Raw genomic sequence first — 24,653 nt, 5'->3', positions numbered from 1 at the left:
GAGGTTCCCAGGCTGCTGGCCTACACCACAGCCACAGCAACATGAGATCCAAGCTGTGTCTGCAACCTACACCACAGCTCACGGCAACGCCGAATCCCCAACCCACTGAGCGAGGCCAGGGATGGAACCTGCATCCTCATGGATCCTAGTCAGGTTCGTGCTGGCTGAGCCACGATGGGAACTCCACATAGAATAGCCTCTTTCTGACCCAAGAGATGCCGAGTGGCTGTTTTCTTTGCTTCCCTGAAGGCAGCACTGATGTCCTTCCACACCTGACATCCCCACGCTAACCCCCGAAGCAGAGCGGCTTTTTTGGAAAAAGAACCTGCCCTTCTGGGGGGTGAGGCGCTCCAGGTAGGTCAGGGAGGGACCAGCGGGCGGACAGGACCCGGGGTTGGAGGGCTAGGGGGCGGGCGGGACGACGACCTACTGGTAGTCGGCCTTCTTTTCGGAAAAGACGCGGATGCAGAAGTCCCCGTCCTTGTTGGGCTCGAAGGTGGAGGGCACCAGGATGTACTCGCCCGGCGGCAGCTTGAAGCGGTTCAGCACTTCCCGCAGGTTGATGAAGGTGTCCGACCGCTCCCTCGCTCTGTGCGTCAGGAAGAAGTTCTTGCTGAGGTGGATGTTGGTCTGTCCGGTCAACTGGCGAGGAGACAGGAGCCTGTGAGAGTGGGGGGTGGGCGGGGGGAGGGCTCCTTCCCACCCCTCGGGGGAAGGCGATGGATGGCGACACGTCTGGGTCACCTTAGATGAGGAGCAAACGTCCTACCCAGAACAGGAACTCAGAGGCGCGCACGACAGGGGGCCCACGTTCGTGCACGTCTGCAGACGCCCTCCCCGCCCCCCACAACTCGGGGACATTATGACACTGTTGTGCGCATGGCAGGGATCCACCCAGTTCTGTGTGGGGGAGACACCCGGACAGAAGCCAACAGGACCAGGGCGAGGAGGGAGCCCAGCTTCCAAACCTGGGCTTGCAGTGTGACCATGGCATCCACGGAGCCATCCAAGGGGCCTCCAACTGCCCCTTGTGTTGACTCGGAAAACTAGCCTTTATTATTATTATTATTATTATTTTTGTCTTTTGTCTTTTTAGGGCTGCACCCGCAGCACATGGAGGTTCCCAGGCTAGGAGTCAAATCAGAGCTACAGCTGCCGGCCGACACCATAGACACAGCAGTGCCAGATCTGAGCCGCGTCTGCGACCTACACCCCAGCTCACGGCAACACCCGATCCTTAACCCACTGAACGAGGCCAGGGATCGAACCCACAACCTCATGCTTCCTAGTCGAATTTGTTTCTGCTGTGCCACAATGGCAACTCCTATTGTTATTATTATTACTTAGGGCCTCAGATTCGACACATGGGGTCGGGATTGAATCAGAGCTGCAGCTGCTGGCCTACACCGCAGCCACAGTAACTCGGGATCTGAGCCACATCTGGGACCTACACCACAGCTCACGGCGATGCTGGATCCTGATCCCACCAATCAAGGCTAGGGATCAAACCCACATCCTCATGGGTACTAGTAGGGTTCATATCCTGCTGAGCCACAAAGGGAACTGCCAAAAAACTGGTCTTTAGTGACACACATGGCTACTGTGCGTCTCACGAGATCAGCTACCCTCCCCACCCCCGGGCCTACTAAGTGCTTTTACGTAATCCAGTGCATCCCAACCGCCTGGCGGGGTGGGCGGTTGACCAGTTTTATGGAGGAAGACATTGAAAGCGAGAAGGCATGGGGGATTGTCCAAGCTCGCCCAGCCTGCTCACAGCAGAGCTGGAAGCTGGTCCAGGCATCTTTCTTGGCTCCTGCATCTCATGATTCCACCTGCGGGGGTCATTGTTTCCCTTCAGGTCAGTTTTAAGGGCGCTACAGGACCCTGGGAAGAGCCTGCGGCAGCCCCCAGAACAGGATCCTCCACTGGGAAGCAGGTGTTTGAGGCCCAGGGGCACTGCCCAAGACCCCTCGCCCTGATCTCAGGCCCCAGGACCTTGAGCGACCTCACCAGAGCCCAGAGGGGGTCGGGACTCATCCTTCATGGCCACCAGCAAGACCCCCGCGCCAGCAGTGTAAGCCTTTCCCTTGTGGGTGACCCAGAGCCCCCAGGGACGGGGGCTGCCACACGACAGACGTACCTCCTCCGGAACCTGCAAAGAAGGGAGAACACACTTAACTCAGACTCCGGAAAAGCTCCACAGCTGGGACTGTCTCCTCTGCTACACTCCCTTTGGCTACTGCTTTGGCAATTATTAACTAAGTCAACAGTTAACTATTTTCCAAGGAACTCGTAGCATTCCTACCTTTAAAAAATTCTTGTGACCCTAGCAATAACGTGGAGGAGCCCTTAGCAGCATTCCTAGTTTACAGAGCATAGAATCCAGGCGTGGGGCTCTGAGGTGACTTGTCTAAGGTCACCCAGACACACCCCGCTTCCTCCACAGGGAAAGCAGGGCGAGGCAGGTGCACTATGGGCTGGGAGCCAGCAGGTGTTGGTTCTAGGATTCTGTTGGCCACAACCACCTGCATTTCCCCGGGGAAGCCACTTCCCCTCTCTGGCCTCAGTTTCCTTGTCCCTAAAATGGGACCAAATGATCACTCAGGTCCTACCCCGCTCAAAAGCCCATGGCTGGATTTCCAAGCCGGTGAGGGGGTGGGGGGTAGGGGCGGGCTGTGTGTCACAATTTAGTCTGCATTTTTCTTGCAACTATTTTGTTCCAGATCCAACGTCCTTGGCACCTATTTCAGAGACGGAGGCGCCTGGTATTCCGTACGTTGTTAGAAACGGTGGTGTTTGCCTACCTCCACCTGTTGTGAGCAGGTGGATGAGTGTCTGTCCCATAAGTGGCAGCCACACTGCCCTGACACTTGAGCACACAGAGCCTTCTCCCCGATGCTCTCTGACCCCTACTTGGTGCGCCAGGAGCCTGCCCATCCTGCGTGACTTCTCCTTCTCCTGTGTGGCCAGGCTGTGGCTTTGCTTTTCCTTGCCGGGCCAGAGCCCCATCTGCAGGTCTGCCTGTGGGGCTGGCCTTCCTCTCGGGGCTGAGAGGAGCCAAGGAGGAAGGGAGGGCAGAGCTGCACCCGAGGGCGCCCCCACCTCGTAGATGCCAAAGCCGATGGTGTGCATGTCCTCGCCCATCTTCCTCTGCCGCCGCCGGTGCTTCTGGATGAGGCCCACCAGGAAGGTGCAGCCGCTCTCCCCGTCCTCCTGGTCCTCGTCCTCCTCCTCCAGCTTGATCAGGTACTGAGGGTTCATCCAGAAAGTATCTGCAGCGAGAGGGGCCAGGGTCACTCACCCAGGACACAGGAGCCAGCCCGACCAGGCAGGTGTACGTGGGGAAGGAGGTGGCCTGGGTCCCAGGGGTTGGGGGCCGCCAGGGGGAGGATGAAGGCGGCAGCGTGGGGGGGGGTATGATGGGAGGTGGCGGGGCAGAGGAACCAGAGGTCAGGGTTGGGTGGCAGCCTGTCCCAGTAGGGACAGGCAGTGAGCTGGTCTGAATGCCACAGGAACCCAAATCAGAAACTCCCCTCTGCCCCCTGCACGTCTCCCTCGCTCGCCCTCAGGCTGGCTGGGCTGGAGGGGCATCTCTCAGCACAGAACAGGGGCTCCGAGCTGAGGCCCCGATCTCCTTTGGCTCAACTGTGACATCTCCCCACGGTCCCTTCCTCCATCAGCCTCCAAGGTGAAGGTCAGAGATGTGCAGGCGGCCTGGCTGGGGAGACCACACCCCTCAATGCACCCAGGGGCAGGAGCATCCTGGGTGCACTCTCAGCTCCTTGTTCTGTGTCCCCATCCCCTGGGCCTGTCTCTTTGCCCAGTCCCACGGTGTCCCCCGCTTCCTCACGTTCAAAACCTGTTTATAGCAAGGAGCCGGGATTCATTCATATTCAAGGATAATTTTTTTTTTTTTTGTCTTTTGCCATTTCTTGGGCCACTCTCGCAGCATATGGAGGTTCCCAGGCTAGGGGTCTAATCAGAGCTGTAGCCACTGGCATACACCAGAGCCACAGCAACGCAGGATCCAAGTCGCATCTGCAACCTACGCCACAGCTCATGGCAATGCTGGATCCTTAACCCACTGAGTGAGGCCAGGGATCGAACCCCAACCTCATGGTTCCTAGTCAGATTCGTTAACCACTGAGCCACGACAGGAATGCCAAGGATAATTAGTATGATCATCTTCCCTTACCTAGAGGGCTAACATTCTAACTGTGGAAATAAAGGCATCATCTAGTGCAGGGGTTGGTGAACCATGGCTCTGTGGGCTGCCAGGTGCCTATTTTTGCACATAAAGTTTTATTAGAACACAGCCATGAACATTCACTTAAGTATGGCTGTCTTCAGCTATAGCAGCCAGTGAATAGTTGCCATAGAGACCAAAGGGCCCACAGAGCCTAATGTGTCTACTACCTGGCCCTTAAGAGAGAGTCTGTGGTCCCCTGATCTAGCAGGAAGGAGAAAGAGGCAGAGGACTGGCCAGATGTCTGAACTTGCTTGATGGTGGTTGCACACTTGAGGTGAAGGATTAAAAGCACCCAAGCCAGCAGAACCGATCAGCGAGTCTGGGCTGACTATATGCTCTGTGGCCCACGTGTGCCACTTAGAGCCTTGGTTTCCTCATCTGTAACAGCGAAGTAACTCGTGGCCACGATGTGCCACTGTAGCCTCTAAAGACTGACTCCACAGTCAGACTGCCTGGGTTCAAATCCCAGGTTCGGCCAAGGCTGTGTGGCCTCGGACAAGTCACGTCACCTCTCCAAGCCTCTGCCCCCTCATCTTCAAGATGGAGGTGATAAAGCACCTGCCTCGGAAGTCTGTTGGGAAGATTATCTGGAGTAATTAATACCTCACTTAGCACAGTCCCTCACGCCCAATGTATGCACCGTAATTGTCATCACAATTAGACACTTTCTGAGGGGGAGGGGCACGGGAGGCCGGGGCCGTCAGGGCAGAAGAGTCAGGGGATCAACCAAGGATAAACCAGACGAGGAATTCTCACTCCCAACTGAGCGGGGCCCCCAGTGACACTGGCTGAGTGAACTGGGCACAAAAGGGCTGCCAGGCAACTGGAGCCTGGATGTTGCAGAGGCTCCATCCAAGGCAAGGTCCCCCTGCCCGGCAAGGCTGCTGGTAAAGCTGCCCGTGGGCACAAAGTGGGATTAGTGCTGCCTTTGGGTGGGGCTGCAGCCTCAGGGAATCTAGGGCCTGGAGGGGACAGAATCAGTGCGTCTTGGGTTCTGCCCGAGTGGGGAAGCGAGTGGGTGTGACAGGAAAGGCGCTGAGGAGGGAGAGAAAGGGGTCTCGATGGAGACTTGGGGAGAAGAGGCGGCAGAGCCAGGGGGTAGGATTGGCCAGGCAGGGAGGCAGCTGATCAGCGTGGGGCCGGGGTCCTCACTCGGGTAGTTCCTGCAGCCGCCCGCGGTGGAGCCCCGCCGCCAGTTCCCGTCCATCTTGGTGAGTTTCCACTTCTTGTACGAGTCACTGGTGAGTGTGTCGGGGGTCAGGTTGCAGATCTCCAAGCGCGAATAGTGCCTCAGGAAGTCGCTGAAAGACATCCTAGCAAAGGCAGGGATGCAGGTTAGCAGAGGACACACTGATAAGCCCAGGCCATCTGCCCAAGGTCTGGACTAGGAGCGGGTCGAGGCCAGGGCACAGCACCTTGGGGCCTCAGGGCCACCAGATCCGCCATCGGAAGGCCTGGTTCTAGTCCTGGCGATGCTGCCTTCCAGCTGGCGGACCTTGGCCACGTTACCTAAGCTTCTCTGAAACTCAGAACCCTCAGCTGTAAAAACGTGAGCCATGCATATCAAATGAGAGAGAAGATGGACACACATTGGGTAAAATTCAAGCAGGTGGCCCCACTGTGGCACAGACGCACCCGCATGGGTCTATCTCTGCCTGTTCCTTGAAGCCTTGGAATGAATCTCTAGGAACTGGGTGGGAGAAAGGCCCAGCCTGCCCCTCTTCTCTCTTGGGGTCTGCAGACATTCTCACCTTCCCTGACAGGCTGCTCAGCTTTAAGACTCTGTGTTGTTGAGATGGACACATCAAAGAGGTTCAAGAATTTTGTTTTCAGTTCAGGGTCTTATAGTGAATTTGAAACAACAAAACCAGGATCCCACGGCCCTGCGCTCTCAGCACGGTAACCCCACTCATGTTCTAGTGAAGATCAACAGGGCAGACACGCCTCTTTCCCTGAAGCCTCTCAGACTCTTACCAGAATTCTCCATCTTCATGCCGTCTGGTCAGGCTTTCCCTCACCTCTGGGTCGACAGTGTTCCAGTTTGGGCAGCTGGAAAACCAAGGGAAGGGAGAGGCATTAGAAACCAGTGTAGGGGAGTTCCTGTCCTGGCTCAGTGGTTAACGAACCCGACTAGCATCCATGAGGATGCGGGTTCAATCCCTACCCTCGCTCAATGGGTTAAGGATCCGGCATTGCCATGAGCTATGGTGAAGGTTGCAGATGCGGCTCAGATCCCGCATTGCTGTGGCTGTGGTGTAGGCTGGCAGCTGAAGCTCCAATTTGACCCCTAGCCTGGGAACTTCCTATGCCACAGGTGCGGCCCTAAAAAGACAAAAAGAAGAGAAAGAAAAAGAAAGTAGTTTAAGGCGAGGACCTCTCCCCAAGATGCCCCAATGCTGAGGAAGGGGACACACTCTCGCCTGAGGGTCCAGACCCCAGGAAGTGAGGGAAGTGCCACACGTGGCTAAGAGATGCAGGGGAGCACGGTGGCAAGGGACATGGTCCTGGAAGCTCGTGGCAAGGAACAGCCAGAAAATGAACACAACCCATCAGAGGGACATGAGACGGGCCTGGCAACTCTTAAGAGGTGACTGGAAATCCGATGGTGGCCGTTCCTCTGGGTCTCTGCAGGTGACCTGGGGGCCCTGGCAGAGCTGCCTGGGAATCGGCCACGGAGGAGGTGGGGACCTGGAAGTGCTGTGGAGAGGATGGGTGACAGGAGCACAGGAAAACCATGAGAGGGGCTCACGGCTGGTCCTCCCGCCCCAGAGAGCGGAAGGTCTGACCAGGAACCCCGAACATCAACGGAAGGACTTCTCTCTGGTCTTAGGCACCGAGTTTACACCCTCGGAACAGAACAAGTCCTCGAAGGTCCAGAGTAAGGTGACTCCAAGCAAGGGAAGGGCTGAGCCATGAGGTGATGAAAGGAAGAGCATCCCAGGAGCCCGGCCTTGAAAGGTACCCAAGGTACCCAAGTGGCTGGGATGCACTGGTTAAGAGCTTAGAGGGGCCACCAGCCCTACAGCTCCCATGTGGTGCTCTCTGGGCTTCATTCGCAGCATGGCCACCGTGCCCTCTCTCCTGGGCTCCCCAGAGTGTCCTGGGCAGAGCGCCCCCAGCCAGCCCCCCGTCCCCGCCCTCCTCACTTGTCGTTCCACTGCCCGGTCCACTCCACCTCTCCCCAGGGATTCCGGATGCGGATCAGCTTCTGCAGGCTTCCTCTGCTTTCAACCTGAAGGAGAGGGGGGGTAAAGGAGAGGACAGAGATGCTGAGTTCAAGCCAGGCCTGCAGGTTCTCCAGCCCAAAGCCCCTTCTCCATGAGCTGGGGGCAGGCGTCGAGTTCATGTTTTGGGGGGGGGGGAGTTTTACAAAAGGAGACATGCTTGACCCCCAGACCCTCGATGCTGCCCAGCTCTGGGGGCTCCCAGGATCTGGCCCTTGGAGGACCAGGGCTCCTTAACCTCTGTCGGTGAGCCTGAGGCACGAAGGCACCTGTTCTAGACGTCACGTCATCTCTGAACCTCTGTTTAACTGACGATAAAAGGGATGTGCTTTTGTCCCAGGAGCTCTGTTAAAGGAACACTGCTGATAACAAGCAAATGCAGTGCATGAATCGACAGAACCCTCGGGTGGGAGCTAGAAAGGGCATTTGGGAGCAGCTGAAAAAACGTTAATATGGATTCTATATTGGATCACAGTTTTGAATCAGTGTTTATTTCTTCAGCATGAAAATAGCACTGGGATTATGTAACAGAGTGTTCTTAATGGGTGGGAAGTAACTGCTGAAGTGTCTGGAAGGAAGTATCATGACATCTGTGATTTACTTTCAAATGGCTCAGAAAAGAAGGGCGCACAAAGACAAAACAGATGTGGAAAATCTTAAGCACTGTGGTCTTATTTGGGGGCCACGCCCATGGCATGTGAGCATTCCCTGCCCAGGGATTGAACCCGTGCCACAGCAGTGACCCAAGTCACTGTAATAACTATGCCGGATCCGTAAGCTGCTGCACCGTAACAGAACTCCATTAACCACTGTTGAATCTAGAGAAATAGCATGTGGATGTTTATTATACACTTCTTTCAACTTTCTGAAGACGTGAAAACTTTCAGTATAAAAAGATCTAGGTGGGGGGTTGAATTAAAAAAAAGATTTAAAGTAAAAAAACAAAGAACACTGGACAGGTGAGAAGATCTGGGGTCTAGTCTGGGTTTTGTAATTAACAGTGAAGGCGGTTACTTAAGAGTATTTATAGTAATAATAATAACAGCCACAGCAAGCTGATCATACACAACATGTCAGGTACAGTCTGAGCACCTTATCTGCATTAACTTGTTTGAATTACTGCCAACAACCTTACAGTGGATATGTTACCCTTTCTAATTTAAATCTGAGGAATCTAGGAGGCAGAAGAGAGGTTAAATAACTGCCCAGGCCACACAGCCGGCAAGAGGCAGAGTCAGATTTGAAGACCATGTTGAAGGGAAAAACCTAACACTGTAAGTCAACTATGGCGCAATTTTTTTTTTTTTTTTTTTGCTTTTTAGGGCCGCACCTGCGGCATAGGGAGGTTCCCAGGCTAGGGGTCGAGTCGGAGCTGCAGCTGCCGGCCTACACCACAGCCACAGCAACGCCAGATCCTTAACCCACTGAGCTAGGCCAGGGATTGAACCCGCAACCTCATGGTTCCTAGTCGGATTCGTTTCCGCTGCGCCACAAGGGGAACTCCTCAATAAAATTCTTTAAACGTGCAAGGATAAAACACACAGATGCAGTGTGGTTCTGCTATTTCCCGGTGGTCCAGAAGAGCGAGGCAATTCTGAAGCTCAGCGAACTGAGCACCCAGGGCAGATGGGGCGCAGGCAGAGGGCAGCGGCCGGGGCTGCGGGTCTGCACCACCTTGAACTTCAGAGATATGGGGCCTGCTGGGAAACGCCCAGGGAACTCGGGGGCCCCCACCCTGGCCCATCCTCCGGCAGAAACACACTTTCAGGCGAGAAAGACCTCCCACAGTGCGCGCAGGGCTTTACCTCCTCGGCGCCGGTGACCGAGTACGCGTGTCCCTTGACCAGCTTCTGGAACGTCACGGCCTCCGAGTCCGCGGCGCTGGTGATCTGGAAACGTGGGGACAATCAGCCGGGCTGTGGCATCCCGCCTCCTGCTCCCTCTACGGCGGGCTGGGTGGGAGGACGGAGAGCCCCCCCTGCGCCCACCCGGAGGCACTGACCCGCTATTTCCAGCCAGAGAAGAGCTGAGGGCAGCCCTCGGGGGGAGTGGCACTTGCACTCACGTGTGTCCTGTGCAGTCACAAATTCCCCAAGGAAAGGGCACACCCGAGAGGGGCTGGTGGGGGCCTCTGCCGGTACCCGGGCCCAGGGAGGGCACTGACACTCCGTGGCTGGCCCAGCCCAGGCGCAGGGTTTACCCCGGGACAGTCCTTTGTTTCTGCCAGACTTCAGGATTTGCTTCTGTTCTGCTAGAACTTTCCCGGTCCTTCCTTTCATATCTACTCTGACAGAGGGTTTTTCGTTTGATTGTTTTTGGTGGTTTTTTTTTTTTTTTTTTTTTTTTTTTGCTTTTTAGGGCTGCACTTGCAGCATAAGAAAGTTCCCGGGCTAGGGGTCAAACTGGAGTTGCAGCTGCCAACCTACACCACAGCCACAGCAACTCAGGATCAGAGCCGCATCTGCAACCTACACTGAGGCTCACAGCAACGCCAGATCCTTGACCCAGTGAACAAGGCTGGGGATCGAACCTGTATCCTCACAGTCGGATTGATTTTCTCTGCACCATAATGGGAACTCCTGACCGAGGTTAGTTTTGTCTGGCTAAATGAGAAGGACTGTAAGTAGAAAGGGTCTCTGCCTCAATAGGGTCTGCAGAGAAAGTTTGAGAATCTCTGCCGAGGGCTGGGCAGAGATGTGGGCCCCAAAAGCCAGACTTCTTCTCCGGGTCCTTGCAGGGAGCAGTTCCTGGGTAGGACAGGGCTCAGGTGCTGGGCACACTTTGCCTGGCTCCTTACTGGGCTTGTCTCAGCTCCTGGCTGATGGCTGGTGTTCTGCTTGGCCAGGAGCTGGTCACCTCCAGACAAGTGTAGCTTGCTTGAGTGCATAGCGGAGCTGTGTTCTGGGCCCCCATGTCCGCAGTGTCAGAGGATCAGAGGAAGACCCAGGAGAAAAGTGTCCTCTCTGGGTGACGGTGAGGATGGACTGAGCAGTGGAATCCACTGCAACCAGTTGTACCCCAGCCACCCTCGCTGCTGCCTAGCCACCCCTGCATCCCTGGGGATGTGCAGTATGGTGGGCAAAAGATGGGCTAATAATGTGGGCAAGAAGGGCAGTGGGTTTCCCCCATCCCTGTTGGAAGCTCACTTTAGTTGGAGCACATGGGGGTGAGGTTAGGGAGGGAGGAGCAGATGGGGAAGGGGCTGGGGAGGGAGGCCCCCAGACTTACATCAATGGAGCAGCCAAGGAGAGAGCCTTTCTGCAGAGCCTTCTGGATGATCTTGAACAAGTTGGGAGGGGCCTTCCTGAGCTCATACCACTCAGCGATGCCTCCAGTGAAGTCCTCGAAGCCCTCGGTGGTGGCACCCCCTGAGAGTGCTTCATAACACCCATTGATCCTACAAGCAGGGCACAGACACTGCTGCCACCCGGTGCTGCTTCTCAAAGTGTCCCCCACTTTGTGGAATGCTGCTGGGACCCTCGGCTCAGTCTCTCTTTGGTTTGTCTCCAACTCAGGGTGCCCAAGAAGGCGCGTGACTGTCCCCACGGTTTACCATGGCCCTGGTACTTTATGAAGCTTTTGGAAAAATCTCCTAGAACCTTGGAGTCAAGGACCTGGGTGACTTATCTGGGCCAGCCTCCCGCATTGATTTTTTATCTACATCCTGGCAGGAAAGGGAAGGTCTGCTAATGGGCTGTTTGGCATTTATAACTTATGAGAAGTCCAATAACAAAAGCAGCATCCTTGCATCCACCGAGTTAGGAGGGGCTGATGGTCCTGACAGTGCTGTTGGCGCCCTGCAGGTTCCCTAACTCTAGAGCAGGAGACTTCAAAGCGGCCTCAGGCCCCAGATGCTCACAGCTGGGTCTGTGGACTCTGGCCCTCCTCCCTGGCTTGGCCTGGGAGGAACAGAGATCCTCCTGGAGCCTGAGAGCACGTCATTTTCCCAGAGGGTGCCCAGGCAGCACAGACAGGACCCAGGACGAGGCCACTCTGGGGGGGGTTGCTGATATGAGCGACCTTCTGAGAATGGGCGGTGCTGAGCGCTGGACAAGCTCAGCTCTGGCAGCCTGGTTGTGGGGGTGGGCGCACATCTGGGAGGGCCTGGGGAAACCATTTCTCATCGGTGTATTATATATTCTGGGCAAGTTTCCATAGTTTTCATACCTCTGCAACGGACAGTTCAGATCCACTGGCAAAAAAACAAAAAACAAGCCAAAAAAAAAAAAAAAAAAAAAACCACAACCCGCTGTGCTGTATTTAGCTGCAAAAATGTAACATGTCCTGCCAAAGAAGTAGAGGTCTCCAGGCAGGCACGACCTGTACCATGGCTTGTTTCTGTGCATTTAATTAAAAATGGCAATAGCTGCATGCATTCTCTCTTTGAATTTAGAGCCCAGTTTGGCCCAAGGCGTCCTTCTGTAGAATAGGATTTCTATTCAAAGGAGTCCTTGAATAGTTTGCTTTTTCCAGCACACAGGGCAGCTGGGGGCAGGCGGCCCCAGGGAAGGGCCAGCGCACTTACTTGGCATAGGCCTTCTCCAGCAGTGCGCTCCAGAACTCACTCCCCTCCGCCGAGTGCACGAACAGCAGCTCCCCGTCCTTGGTGGGCAGCCTGTCGTCCACCACCACCTCCACCCATTCGCCGTACTGCCAGAACTGCGGGGCAAGGCAGGGAGTGGGGAGGCCTGGAGGGGGGCCAGTGGCAGCATGCACCCCCCCACACCAGCATCACATCTGAGCATCTGGCTCCTCCCCACCCCAGACCCCTGGGTGTAAGTTCCATGAGCCCATCCTAGGAGGAGATGCTCCCTCTGACCCACCTGCCACAGGCAGGTCCTCACTAAGAAACCCAGGACAGTGGTGCTTGCTCTTCCCTCCAAGGCCACACCTGCCTCTCCAGTACTCTGCCCTGCCCCTTATCCTTTTTTTTTTTTTTTTTTCTTTTTAGGGCTGCACCTGCTGCATAGGGAAGTTCAGGGGGTAGCGGTTGAATTGGAGCTGCAGCTGCCGGCCTACACCACAGCCACAGCCACACCAGATCTGAGCCAAATCTGTGACCTGCACCACAGCTTGTGGCAACGCCTGGATGTTTAACCCACTGAGCAAGGCCAGGGATCAAACCTGCATCCTCATGGATAGTATGTCAGGTTCTTAACCTGTTGTGCCACAATGGGAACTCCACCTAATGCTTTTAAAAATATTACTACTCAGAGTTCCCGTCGTAGTGCAGTGGAAACAAATCCGACTAGGAACCATGAGGTTTCAGGTTCAATCCCTGGCTTCACTCGGTGGGTTAAGGATCTGGCGTTGTCGTGAGCCGTGGTGTAGGTCACAGACGCAGCTCAGATTTGATGTTGCTGTGGCTGTGGTGTAGGCTGGCAGCTGTAGCTCCGATTAGACCCCTAGCCTGGGAACCTCCATATGCCTTGGGTGTGGCCCTAAAAAGCAAAAAAAAAAAAAAAAAAAAAAAAAATCTTGAGGATGACTTCCTGAGAATCTTAGTCTACCTCTCACCTCTCCCCACTGCTGTCCTTAAGGATCCTACATCAGCAGTAGAGCATCCTGCTGTCTCTCAGTGCCCTTTGAAGAAGAAAATTGTCCCTAGCCCCCAGCACCTGTTCCTAGCCCCCAGGACCCACTCCTCCCCCAGCACCCCTTAAGGAGAACCTTGAACCAACCCCTACATTACCTGGAAGCGGAAGATCCCCGCGTAGTTCTCCTGGAAGCTCTGGTCCAGGGGGACGACTCGAGCCAGGACCTCTTCGTTCAAGGTGAGGGAGGCGATGGCTGCCAGCAGCCAGCAGTCACCTGCGAACACAGTGCAGGGAGCTCTCGTCAGAGGCTCTCAGTGTCAGGGGATGTTCAGCATCTTGTCCCCACCTCTGGGTGCCTGGAGCCCCAGGTGCCCTGCACAGGGTTTCCAGGGGGTCCTCACGTGAGCAGTATGAGGGGGGCTGGGTGATGCTTTGTGGGGAACATTGAAGGAGAAAAGTTTTGGCTGTGACAGTAGTTGGGGGAAGGAGGGAGGGTTCATTCCCTGAAAGAACCAGAACCCCGTGATGGCTGGACCCTGTCTTCACAGCCGGCTCTGTGCCTGGTCCATGGGCGGCACTCGGCAGGGAGCATCTGTGGAGTGAGGATTCCAACTGGGCAGCCGAGGCTCTGAGAACGCAGGGTTTAAAGGTGAGTTTGCATGTGAGAGAAGAAAACGTAGCTCTAAGCGGGAAGAGGCTGAAGGTCCTACATCTTCTCCTGGGAGAGGGATGCGGAAGCAAGGGAGCCAGCCGGCAGCCCCACGGATGCAAACACAAGAACCAGCCACCGCTTGCAGAGAAGGCACCCTGGGCTGTCTCCCTGAGGACGCGTGAAGACACATGAACACCTGGGGCGTGTGTGGGCCCCACGCAGGCAGGGACAAGGATGGAGACAGTCAGATGGGTGCCAGTCTGGCAGCCTGGCCCTCCCTTAGCCTCGGTGCCCTCCTCTGTGACACGCGGGTACCTGTGGGGCATAAGGAGAGCATGTGTGTAAAGTACACAGCCGTTTCACGTAGTCAGAAGCGAGCCAGGTGCAGGGTCATGTTTGCCAGAAAAAGGTCCAACTGATGGGGTGGGTGGTCTGGGACAAGGATGAGGGAGGTGACGCCGCTCGTAAGGAATGTGCACTTTCCTACAGTTTCCCCAGACAATAAAAGGAAATAGACTCAGATGCCTTTGATTTCCACTGCTGGTTTATTTTTATTACTTGGCAGGTCTTTAAAAAAGGTTACGGCGGTCTCTGAATTAATTCTACAGACTATTGGGTAGTTCCGATAGTTCTTGAACCAGGGTGTCCTGCCAACACTTAGAAGTGAGAGCATGTGAGTAGCCCCAAGGCCCCTGTAGGCTGACAATAGCCCTGGGGTAAGTGGAAGCACAGCCTCTCTCTACTCAGCCGCTCAGTAGCCAAAGGAAGTTAAATCCCTTTGCTCGTTCAGTTGGGTGCAGACTCTGGGTTCATGATAGATTTCCATTTGCGGCCACTGCTTTCCTCCTGGTACCACCCAGCCTCCCTGTCGGCTGGCTCAGCCTGTGAGGTTTGGGTGGTGCTGACCCCACCCCTGGATCCAGAGGGGGACCGGATGCAATTTATGAAGCACATCGCCTGGCTTCAGTGGTTGGCTATAGGATTAGGCTAGAACACCCATGCAGGGAGGTATGTTATCTTTCCTGGGGCTTCAGGAAGAGTGAACAGGTGCCCTCGTCTACTGTGTTGGCTCTTTAATGATGTATGGTCTGCTGCTGCTGAAGCCACCTTGCTTGCGTGTGTGGGCGGGGGGAGGGCAGCCTGTCTGAAAATGGAGCTAACTCAGAGGAGGAGGGGCTGAGAGGTGGAGAGAGAGGAATCAGGTCCTGGTGTCATCACCCGAGTCCCTGGATCAAGCTGTACCTGAAGCCACACTTGCCTTGGACTTGTCAATTACATGAACTGATCATGTCCCTATTTCCTTACCCATTAGCCAGGGCCACAAACACCTGCTGCTTGACTGCCAGGGGAATTTGGGCATTAACCATTACTTATGAGGCCTTCCTGTGTGCCAGTCACTGTTCTAAGAGCTGCAGGTTCATTTTCTCATTTGTTTCTCACAACAGCTCTTACATCTCCATGTTAAAGCTGAGGATAACAAGGCTTAGGAAGTTAAGTGCACTGCCAACGGTAAAACACTACAAGGAGGAGTTTAAAAGATGTAGTGTTTCTATTGTCAGATCTCAGAGACAACTTTTTGGGTCAAGCTGACCTTTATATAAAGCAAAGACTCTTGGACACATGGAGAATAAGGAGCTTGCAGAGACACTCGGCAGTGAGAGTTTTTAGCTCTGGCCACGGGGAAGGAGCTGAGGAGCCCCTGATTGGTGGAGACCAAAATCTACATGGAAGAAGTTTCCTGGCCTGATTCTGTATGCTGCCTGGTAGGGATGAGACTGTCATTCAAACAGACAACATTCAGTCCTTTGCCGAGCATTTACCCCTTTCTCACTTTGACGTTATCGTGCTGTCCTGTCCATCCTGGAAGATGATGTCACAGAGCATCAGCTGCTCCTGGAGTGACAAGATCTTCCTTTTCAATTGGTGCTTCTTCCTCCAACTTCAGATCTTCTGACTTTGGTACTTCTTTGAGAGTCTGGGGATCTGGTTCAGTCCCTTTTCCTCTGAGAACCTGGGGATGTCTGTGATTTCTGTCTTTTGTCTTTTTAGAGCCGTACCCGCAGTATATGGAGGTTCCCAGGCTAGGGGTCGAATCTGAGCTACAGCTTCCAGCCTACACCACAGCCACAGCCTATCAACTCGGAATCTGAGCTACATCCAAGACCTATACCACAGCTCACAGCCACGCCAGATCCTGAACCCACTGAGCGAGGCCAGGGATCGAACCTGCGTCCTCATGGATGCGAGTCAGATTCATTTCCACTGAGCCATGTCAGGAATGCCTCAACCTGATTCTTGACTTCTGCTCTGTGCTCCTTCCACCAGAAGGAATAAAATAAATAACAAGTGGCTTGCATCTTGTATAATACTTTGCAATTTACAAAGAACACGGTATACATTTTATTTGATCCTTACAGAAATCTGATGAGATGGTTATCCATTATCACCATCAATTTTTTTTGGATGAAGAAATTGAAGCTCAGGAAGGCTGTGTTCTAGACAGTGGGCAGGTCCTGCATGTGCATCTTTTGAATCCAGATCCTGGGTTTTGGGGGTTTTTTTTTGTTTCTTTTTTTTTTTTTTGTCTTTTTGCTATTTCTTTGGGCCGCTCCTGCGGCATATGGAGGTTCCCAGGCTAGGGGTCCAATCGGAGCTGTAGCTGCCAGCCTACGCCGGAGCCACAGCAACGCGGGATCCGAGCCACGTCTGCAACCTACACCACAGCTCACGGCAACGCCGGATCATTAACCCACTGAGCAAGGCCAGGGATCGAACCCGCAACCTCATGGCTCCTGGTCAGATTCGTTAACCACTGAGCCACGACGGGAACTCCCTGGGTTTTGTTTTAAAAACATACCTGTGAAAGACTTCCTTTTGTTAAGAGTACCCAGTCCCTTTAACCAAGGAAAGATCCCACTAGGAAGATTCGACTGCAATTTGATTTAAAATTAAGGGGCAAGGGGTTCCCGTTGTGACTCAGCGGAAATTAATCTGACTAGTATTCAGGAAGGCGCAGGTTTGATCCCTGGCCTTGCTCAGTGGGTTAAGGATCTGGCTTGGCCGTGAGCTGTGGTGTAGGTGGTAGATGTGGCTTGGATCTGGGGTGGCTGTGGCTGTGGTGTTGGCCGGTGGCTACAGCTCCAATTGGCCCCCTAGCCTGGGAACCTCCATGTGCTGTGTGTGTGGCCCTAAAAAGACAAAAAAAAAAAAAAAAAAAAAAAATCTAAGGAGTAACAAGCTGGCAGCTTCCACACTGTTCTCCATAGTGGCCGTGCGAGGCTCATGCTTTTCATGTACAACCTGAACCGTCTCCTTTGTGACCAGGTGTCAGTGACTAGTTCATCCAGTTCTCAGGACATGGTCTTGGGGAGTTTCACCCTTGAGAGGTGACTCATTGTTTCAGCTGCACGGTGTTCTTGCCCTGGCTTCCTGCCCCCACCCAGGTGACCTCACAGGGAAACCCGCTCCACATCCTCATTTGTCTGCAGCCCCGCCCAGCACCCCCCTTTCCAGCGGAGGCTGTAGAGCCTCGGTTCTCCCTCCCAAGGTCAGAATCCACCCTCCGTGAAATGATTTATGAAAACCCATCTCCTCGGGGTGATCCCACGGTGACCTGCTCCGGTAGAGGTGGGCTGGTTGGCGAGGTCCCTGGAGTCTCCTCCCAGCACAGCCTATTTGGGTCGGTCACAGGATAGTCTGGATAAAACCAGGCCAGCTGGTTCAGGTCGGGCTGGACGACCCATGGACCTCTGAGGCTCCAGACCCTGGCGCTTCTGACTGGTTTTAGAGGGTGCCTGCCAGTGACCCAGGCCTGTCGCTGCGTGGATGGGGCTTGAAAACGGAAGATCTGGTGTGTAGCTGCACAGGTGTTGAAATTATGTATCTATGAGGCTCTGGACTTTAGCAAATATTTTTTTTCCTCTTGCTCATCTGTTTGTTGGTTTGGCTCTGCTCTCCAGCCACATAGGAAGATATTTGGGCAGAGGTGAGGGTAGGGTGGCTGCCCAGATCCCCCGCTCAGGGGACTCTCCCTGAATGGTGCACCACAAAACGTCTGCCTTCCTCTCCAGCTGGGTTTTCTGGTTGCCATGTGCCTTTAGCCTGCGCAGGTAGAAAGTCCTTTTAGACTCAGGGGATCTTCGGTAACCTTCTGATCTTGATCGACTCCGTTTATCTCAGAGCAGAAACACCTGAGTGCCAGATGGTGCGAGCTGGACGTGAGAAGCGTCCCTTCTGGCTGCCTCCCCATGTCCAGTCCACACCCTTCTCCATCCTGCCCTCTGCCCCAGAGCCGACCCCAGTGGCTGACATCATGGGCTTCCAGGACCTCTGCCTCTGGGAGGGTTTGGCCAGTGGGGAGCCCTAGGTGCCAGGGGGCGGGAGGAGAGTGAGGGTGGGATATTTCCACACTGGATCCTTGTGAGCTCGGCTGGAGCTGTGTGTCCCTTGACTGTGGGGCACTGATTCTTCAAGGCGGCATCTGTACCTGACCCACTTGCGGTTCTAGAATCCTGCAACGGCCTCCGACTCACAGATCAGGGCTCTCTTCTGGGAGGTGTGGTTTGCTTCCTCATTTGATTGGAGAGGCTTCTGACCACTCTGTTTATGTTCAACAGAGTTCGAGACTGCTCTGACTAGTGTGGTCTGTCATCCATTGGCTGTTCACCCTTAAAACCAACTCCAAGGGCACCATCCTGCCTGGAGAGGCGTAGACAATCATTTACTCCATTTAAAAAGTGGCCTGGGCATTCCTGTCATGGCGCAGTGGAAATGAATCCAACTAGGAATCATGAGGTTGCAGGTTCAATCCCTGGCCTTGCTCAGTGGGTTAAGGATCTGGCGTTGCCGTGAGCTGTGGCGTGGGTCGCAGATGCAGCTTGGATCTGGTGTTGCTGTGGGTGTGGTGTAGGCTGGCAGCTGCAGCTCCGATTAGACCCTTAGCCTGGGAACATGCATATGCCATGGGTGTGGCCCTAAAAAGCAAAATAAATAAATAAATAAATAAAAAATGGCCTACGTTCTTGACTAGAAAAATTTGTCATTGTAAAGTTGCCGCTTCCTCTTAAGTCCATTTATAAATTTAATGTGATCCCAATAAAAATAGCAAGAGGATTTTTAAACCTTTGGAACTCAGTGGTTTCTAAAGTTTACAAGGAAAAATAGGGAGTTCCCGTCGTGGCACAGTGGTTCACGAATCTGACTAGGAACCATGAGGTTGTGGGTTCGATCCCTGCCCTTGCTCAGTAGGTTAAGGATCTGGCACTGCCGTGAGCTGTGGTGTAGGTTGCAGACGCGGCTTGGATCCCGAGTTGCTGTGGCTCTGGCGTAGGCCGGTGGCTATGGCTCCGATTGGACCCCTAGCCTGGGAACCTCCATATGCCGCAGGGGCGGCCCAAGAAATAGCAAAAAAAGACAAAAAAAAAAAAAGTTTACAAGGAAAAATAAACATGAAGCCTACCCAGAAAAAAATCTCAAAGGGAGGGGTGTCTAGCTCTATCAGATATTAAAATTCATATAGAGCAACAGTAATTAAAATACAGTACTTGTGCATTAGTGTACAGAGATACAGAAATGGCACAGAACAGGAAGTCCAGAAATAGTTCCGAACACAGGAATTTAGTAAAGATAAGTTTTTCACAAATGGAATTAGAACAGCTGAGTAGCCGTCTAGAAAAAAAATAAGTCATAGCTCATCTTGTCATGGAGATGAATTCTAAATGGAATAATATTTATATATTAAATATAAATATAATATTAAGTATAACATTATGTAGCTTAACTATGTACTTTATAGTATTTATACGTTATATGTAAATTTTTCTTTTTTTTCTTTTGCTTTTTAGGGCCACACCCACAGCATATGGAGGTTCCCAGGCTAGGGGTCAAATCAGAGCTACAGCTGCCTATATCCTCAGCAATGAAGGATCCAAGCTGGGTCTCTGAGCTACACTAAGCTCACGGCAGCGCCGGATCCTTAACCCACTGAGTGAGGCCAGGGATTGAACACGCATCCTCATGGATACTCATCAGATTCGTTTCTACTGCACCACAACGGGAACTCCCGTTTTATGTAAATATGCTAAATCTAGCCATTTGTATCATTTACATGTTTATTATTTACGTATTTATATGATACATTATGTTTTAATATGTTTGCATTATAAATATACTCTTTTTATAAATCCATATATTCTAGAAGAGACAGTGGGAGAATTCTATTATAATCTTAGAGTGGAGATACACTATCCCATAACATTTCTAAAGGGTAAACTTAACTGCATTAAAGTAAAAAACAATCTACATGGGAAAAAAATCACCATGAGTGAAGTCAGGCTGAAAAATAATAAGGATAAACATCTGTTATTCAGATCCCAGACCAAAAGTTATGTATCGATCTTCTTAGTATTTAAAGAGGAAAAAAAAAAGAAGGCTCAATAGGAAAAATGACCAAAGACATAAACAGAGTTAATGAGAAAGGAAAAATTAATGTCTCTTAAACCTATTAAAAGGCCCTGACCCTCACTCATCATACAAGAAGCGGAGGCGTTCCCTCTGTGGCATAAGAGGATTGGCGGCATCTTGGGAGCACTGGGACGCAGGTTCAATCCCCAGCCGGGGACAGTGTTAAGGCTCTGGCCGCAGCTGTTGCATAGGTCAGTCCCTGGCTCAGGAATATGCCAAGGGGCGGCCAAAAAGGAAAAAAGAAAAAAGAGCAATTTGTAGCCTTCTATGTGCCTAGACTGTGGTTTTAAGACCATAAACTCTAGTTTATTACCCTCAATGGACAATCGGTTATGGCAGTATTTATAGGAAAAAAAAGTAGCTTAGGGAGTTCCCGTTGTGGCGCAGTGGAAATGAATGGGACTAGGAGGCATGAGGTTGCTGGTTCAATCCCCGGCCTCGCTCAGTAGGTTAAGGATCTGGTGTCGCTGTGAGCTGTGGTGTAGGTCTAAGACGAGGCTCAGATCCCACATTGCTGTGGCTGTGGTGTAGGCCAGCAGCTGTAGCTCTGATTCGACCCCTAGCCTGGGAACCTCCGTATGCTGCGGGTACGGCCCTAAAAAGGCAAAAGAAAAAAAAAATCAAGAAAAAAAAAGTAGCTTAATATCAGTTATTCTAAATGAAAATGAGTATTTTTGATAAAAGTCTTCCATAATAGTTGGTCTAGAGTCAATAGGAAGGAAAAGCCAATCAAGCCACTGATTCCTGTGCCCTCTACAAGGACGTTGTGTAGAAACTAGTTCTTCAGAGTTAACAGATGTTCCTGGAGAAGTGGGTTCTGCAGTCAAGTGTGTTTGGGAAATGCAAAGCTAACCAGGTCAAGGGTGGAGGCATCTCAGAGCCTAAGAGTCATTGCACACAGTGACTTTCCCAAGGGGAGGGGACTGGGGTATAATGCGAATGATTCCCAAACTTATCTGAGCTGGAACCCTCTCTGTTGACCGATATCTCACATAGCCAGGGGCCCGTGGAGCCCGTCAGAGATGCCGGATTACTTAGCGAGGGTCACATTTACAGCTGGTTCACCCTGGCAGGTTCTCCAGGGGCTGGGGGGCTCCGACCAGATCTTCCCTAGGGACTCTGTGAGTGGCCTCAGGCATCCACGCCAACTGTGGGGCCCACCTCTAGCACTGACAGCAGCTGTGTCTTTTTTCTCACCACGGGTTTGTTTGTTTATTTTTCTGTTTGTTGGGGATGAAGCTTTTTAGGGCATATGAAGGTTCCCAGGCCAGGGGTCAAATCGGAGCTACAGCTGCCGGCCTACACCACAGCCACAGCAATGCCAGATCTGAGCCACGTCTGCGGCCTACAACACAGCTCTCAGCAACTCCAGATCCTTAACCCACTGAGTGAGGCCAGGGATCAAACCCGCATCCTCACGGATACTAGTCAGGCTCGTTAACCACTGAGCCACAGTGGAACTCTTCTCTCCAGGTTTTGACATCCTCTTCTTTCTGAACTGTCTTGACTTTAGAACTGATTGTTTTTCTTTCCAACATATGGTTTCATTATCTACTTTTTCGGTTCAGCCTTAAATTGCGAGGAATGAGGCAGGGCGTGTGTAAACACTGAGACACTGTGACTCACCACCTCGCAGCTGCCTTTCTCGTCCTGGGAGCCTGATACCTGCCTAGGTCTGTCCAGTGCCATGGGCACAAGAGGCACAAATGTCAGAGCTGGGTCATTACAGGCCCTGCCCAGAGGTTTCCGAACCGCACCAAAGGCCTGACCACAGGCTCCACACACTGGCTGTTGGCACGTCCGGGCTCCCCCCACAGCTAAGCTTCTGCAGCCCCTACCCCTTCTGTCCTGGGAGACATTCAACCAGTACAGGCCTGCAAGGCCGGGGCAGGGTGGGGGGATTTGCTGCCCTGCTTCCTATCCTAAAAGCCTACCTAGTGCCCAAAGCCTCCTGCCTGGTCAAGGAGGAGCTGCCCACAGGAAGAAGCCCGCTGCCCCCTTCCTCCAAGTGTCTGCGTCACATCTGGACCTAACTCCTGGAGCTCCCTCTGTGGCACAATCGGATGGCGGTGCCTTGGGAGCCCTGGGACACAGGTTCGATCCCCAGCTGGGCACGGTGGGTGAAGGATCGGAGCTACAGCTGCCGGCCTACACACAGCTGTGGCTGAGGTTGACACCTGTGGCTCAGGTCTGATCGGCCCGGGAGCTCCATATGCTGCCAGGGACTTAACTCCTATAACAGAACAGAAGGTGGGCCCTAGAATGCAATCCCTGTGGGAAAGGAACCTTGGATTGAAATGCCCTGGTGTGAAAATGACTGAAAGCAGGTTTGTGGGGAAACGGGAGAGGTAGGATTCTGGGGGTCTGGACTGGTGGGTGGGGTGGGGGTGGGGGTGGGGGTAGGCGAGCAAAAAGCCTGAGAGAAAGGACATCTCCCAGGGTGGAGGTGGACCAGGGCCTCAAGCCAGGCTTGCGCTTGATCTTGGACTCAGGTGGGCACAGAGATGTCCTGCCCCGCCCCGTGGGGACTCTGGAGACCTGTAACAGGCGTGTCTCGCTGGAGGCTGCCTTCATACCCATCCCCTGGAAGAACTGCCCGCACGAGTTCCTCGCCTTGCTTCGCACCCCATCCCTCACCTTCCCACGCACCTTCCTGCCTCCTGGCACCAGGAGGCCCCAGGGCCGGCTCCACTCTCTGTGGGCTCCTCGGATTCTGGCTCTTGGCTGCCCTGTCAGTCCCCTTGGCCCCACCCAGGCCCTAGGGATCCCCCTTCCTGTGCAGCCTCCTCCTGGAGTCTGCCCTGCGCAGTCCTGGGTGCCCCCTGCCGGCTGGGCTACGATGAGATGCACAAACCTGCAGGCAGGGTGCCCGCCACCCCCAGCCCCCACCCAGAGCGTAGCCTGGTGCATGAGCACCTGGTTGCTGACGGGTCTCATGTCAGGCTGGGGCTGGCCTTCCCAGCCATCAGGGACATGGCAGTGGCTCTGTGGGCACCCACAGTCCCCCAGGACCTCCAAGCAACCCCCAAACCAGAAGGGAGAGACCCCCGGATAGACCTGGGAGCCCCCACCGGGACAGGAAACCTGATTCTGCCACTTAAGATTGTGTGAACTTGGGGAGTTCCCGTCGTGGCGCAGTGGTTAACGAATCCGACTAGGAACCATGAGGTTGCGGGTTCGATCCCTGCCCTTGCTCAGTGGGTTAACGATCCGGTGTTGCCGTGAGCTGTGGTGTAGGTTGCAGACGCGGCTCGGATCCCGAGTTGCTGTGGCTCTGGTGTAGGCCGGTGGCTACAGCTCCAATTCAACCCCTAGCCTGGGAACCTCCATATGCCGCGGGAGCGGCCCAAGAAATAGCAACAATAACAACAACAACAACAACAACAACAACAAAAAAAAAAAAGACAAAAGACAAAAAAAAAAAAAAAAAAAAAAGATTGTGTGAACTTAAACACATTTCTTTTTTAAATTTTTTAAAATTATAGTTGCTTTACATTGTTCTGTCCATTTCTGCTCTTCGGCAAAGTGACCGGGTCCTACATATATACATTCTTTATCTCACACCATCTTCCATCATGTTCCATCACAAGAGACTGGATATTCAGTTCCCTGTACAGCAGGACCTTGTTGCTAATCTATTCTTTTTTTTTTTTTTTTTTTTTTTTTGGTTTTTAGGGCTGCGCCTGCAGCATATGGAAGCTCCCAGGCTAGGGGTCCAGTCGGAGCTACAGCTGGGCCTATGTGCCAGAGCCACAGCAATTAGGGATACGAACTGTGTTTGCTCACAGCAACGCCGGATCCTTAACCCACTGAGCGAGGCCAGGGATCGAACCCAAAACCTCAAGGTTGCTAGTTGGATTTGTTTCCACTGCGCCACGACGGGAACGCCGCTCATCCTTTCTAAATGTCATAGTTTGGGACACGTTTCTTAACCTCTCTGAGGCCGTTCTCTCAGCTGTGGGAGGCCGGTAACACATACGCATCCTCCAAAGGTTGTTAGGATCAGGAAAAAAGGGAGATTATGGGTTCCAGATGGGCTTTAGCGATCAGGAACCCGAAGATGGCGTGCACACTTTGCCTACAGGAAAATACATGTGTCTTCTAGGGAGAAGTCAGGAGTCTCTCCCACTCCCACTGCAAAAGATTAAGACACATCGGAGTCCGAACACGGAGTTCAAATCCTGGTTCTGACTTGGGGGCAAAAGACTCTCCCTGTGTCTGTTTCCTCATGTATAAAACGGGATTCATGATAGGAAACAGCCTCACAGAGTTGAGAATTAAATGGGAGAAAACATGTCAGGCCTTTAGCACCCTGTCTCCGAGTGTTTGCTATTTCAATCTTCTAAGTTTATAGAAGAGAACACTGGGGCCCAGAAGAGGGAAGGTCTCAGCTGAGGAGGAGCCAGACAATGGCCACACTGGCTGCCCGGTTTTGGAAAGGGCTCCAGGAGGTGGGAGTTGGGGGAGGGAGGTGGGGATAGGAGTGGGGGGTGTAGGAGGCGGAGGTGGGAGTGCAGGGCTCTAGGAGG

At 53.2% G+C, this 24,653-nt stretch overlaps 1 protein-coding gene across 1 annotated transcript in view; it reads right to left on the bottom strand.

The window, feature by feature from the left end:
- Positions 1-24,653, bottom strand: part of CAPN2 (calpain 2) — a 61,418-nt gene that overhangs the window by 16,501 nt on the left and 20,264 nt on the right. Inside the window, 10 exon segments of the mRNA NM_001100188.1 lie at positions 431-642; positions 2,141-2,152; positions 3,103-3,272; positions 5,402-5,562; positions 6,224-6,298; positions 7,396-7,481; positions 9,279-9,362; positions 10,702-10,870; positions 11,999-12,132; positions 13,166-13,284. Of these exon segments, the coding sequence (NP_001093658.1) occupies positions 431-642; positions 2,141-2,152; positions 3,103-3,272; positions 5,402-5,562; positions 6,224-6,298; positions 7,396-7,481; positions 9,279-9,362; positions 10,702-10,870; positions 11,999-12,132; positions 13,166-13,284 (1,222 nt within the window).

Source organism: Sus scrofa, chromosome 10, assembly GCF_000003025.6.
Source record: "Sus scrofa isolate TJ Tabasco breed Duroc chromosome 10, Sscrofa11.1, whole genome shotgun sequence".
Classification (NCBI taxonomy): domain Eukaryota; kingdom Metazoa; phylum Chordata; class Mammalia; order Artiodactyla; family Suidae; genus Sus; species Sus scrofa.
The sequence above is the reverse complement of the archived record's forward strand: the minus strand, read 5'-3'. Positions and strand labels throughout refer to the sequence as shown.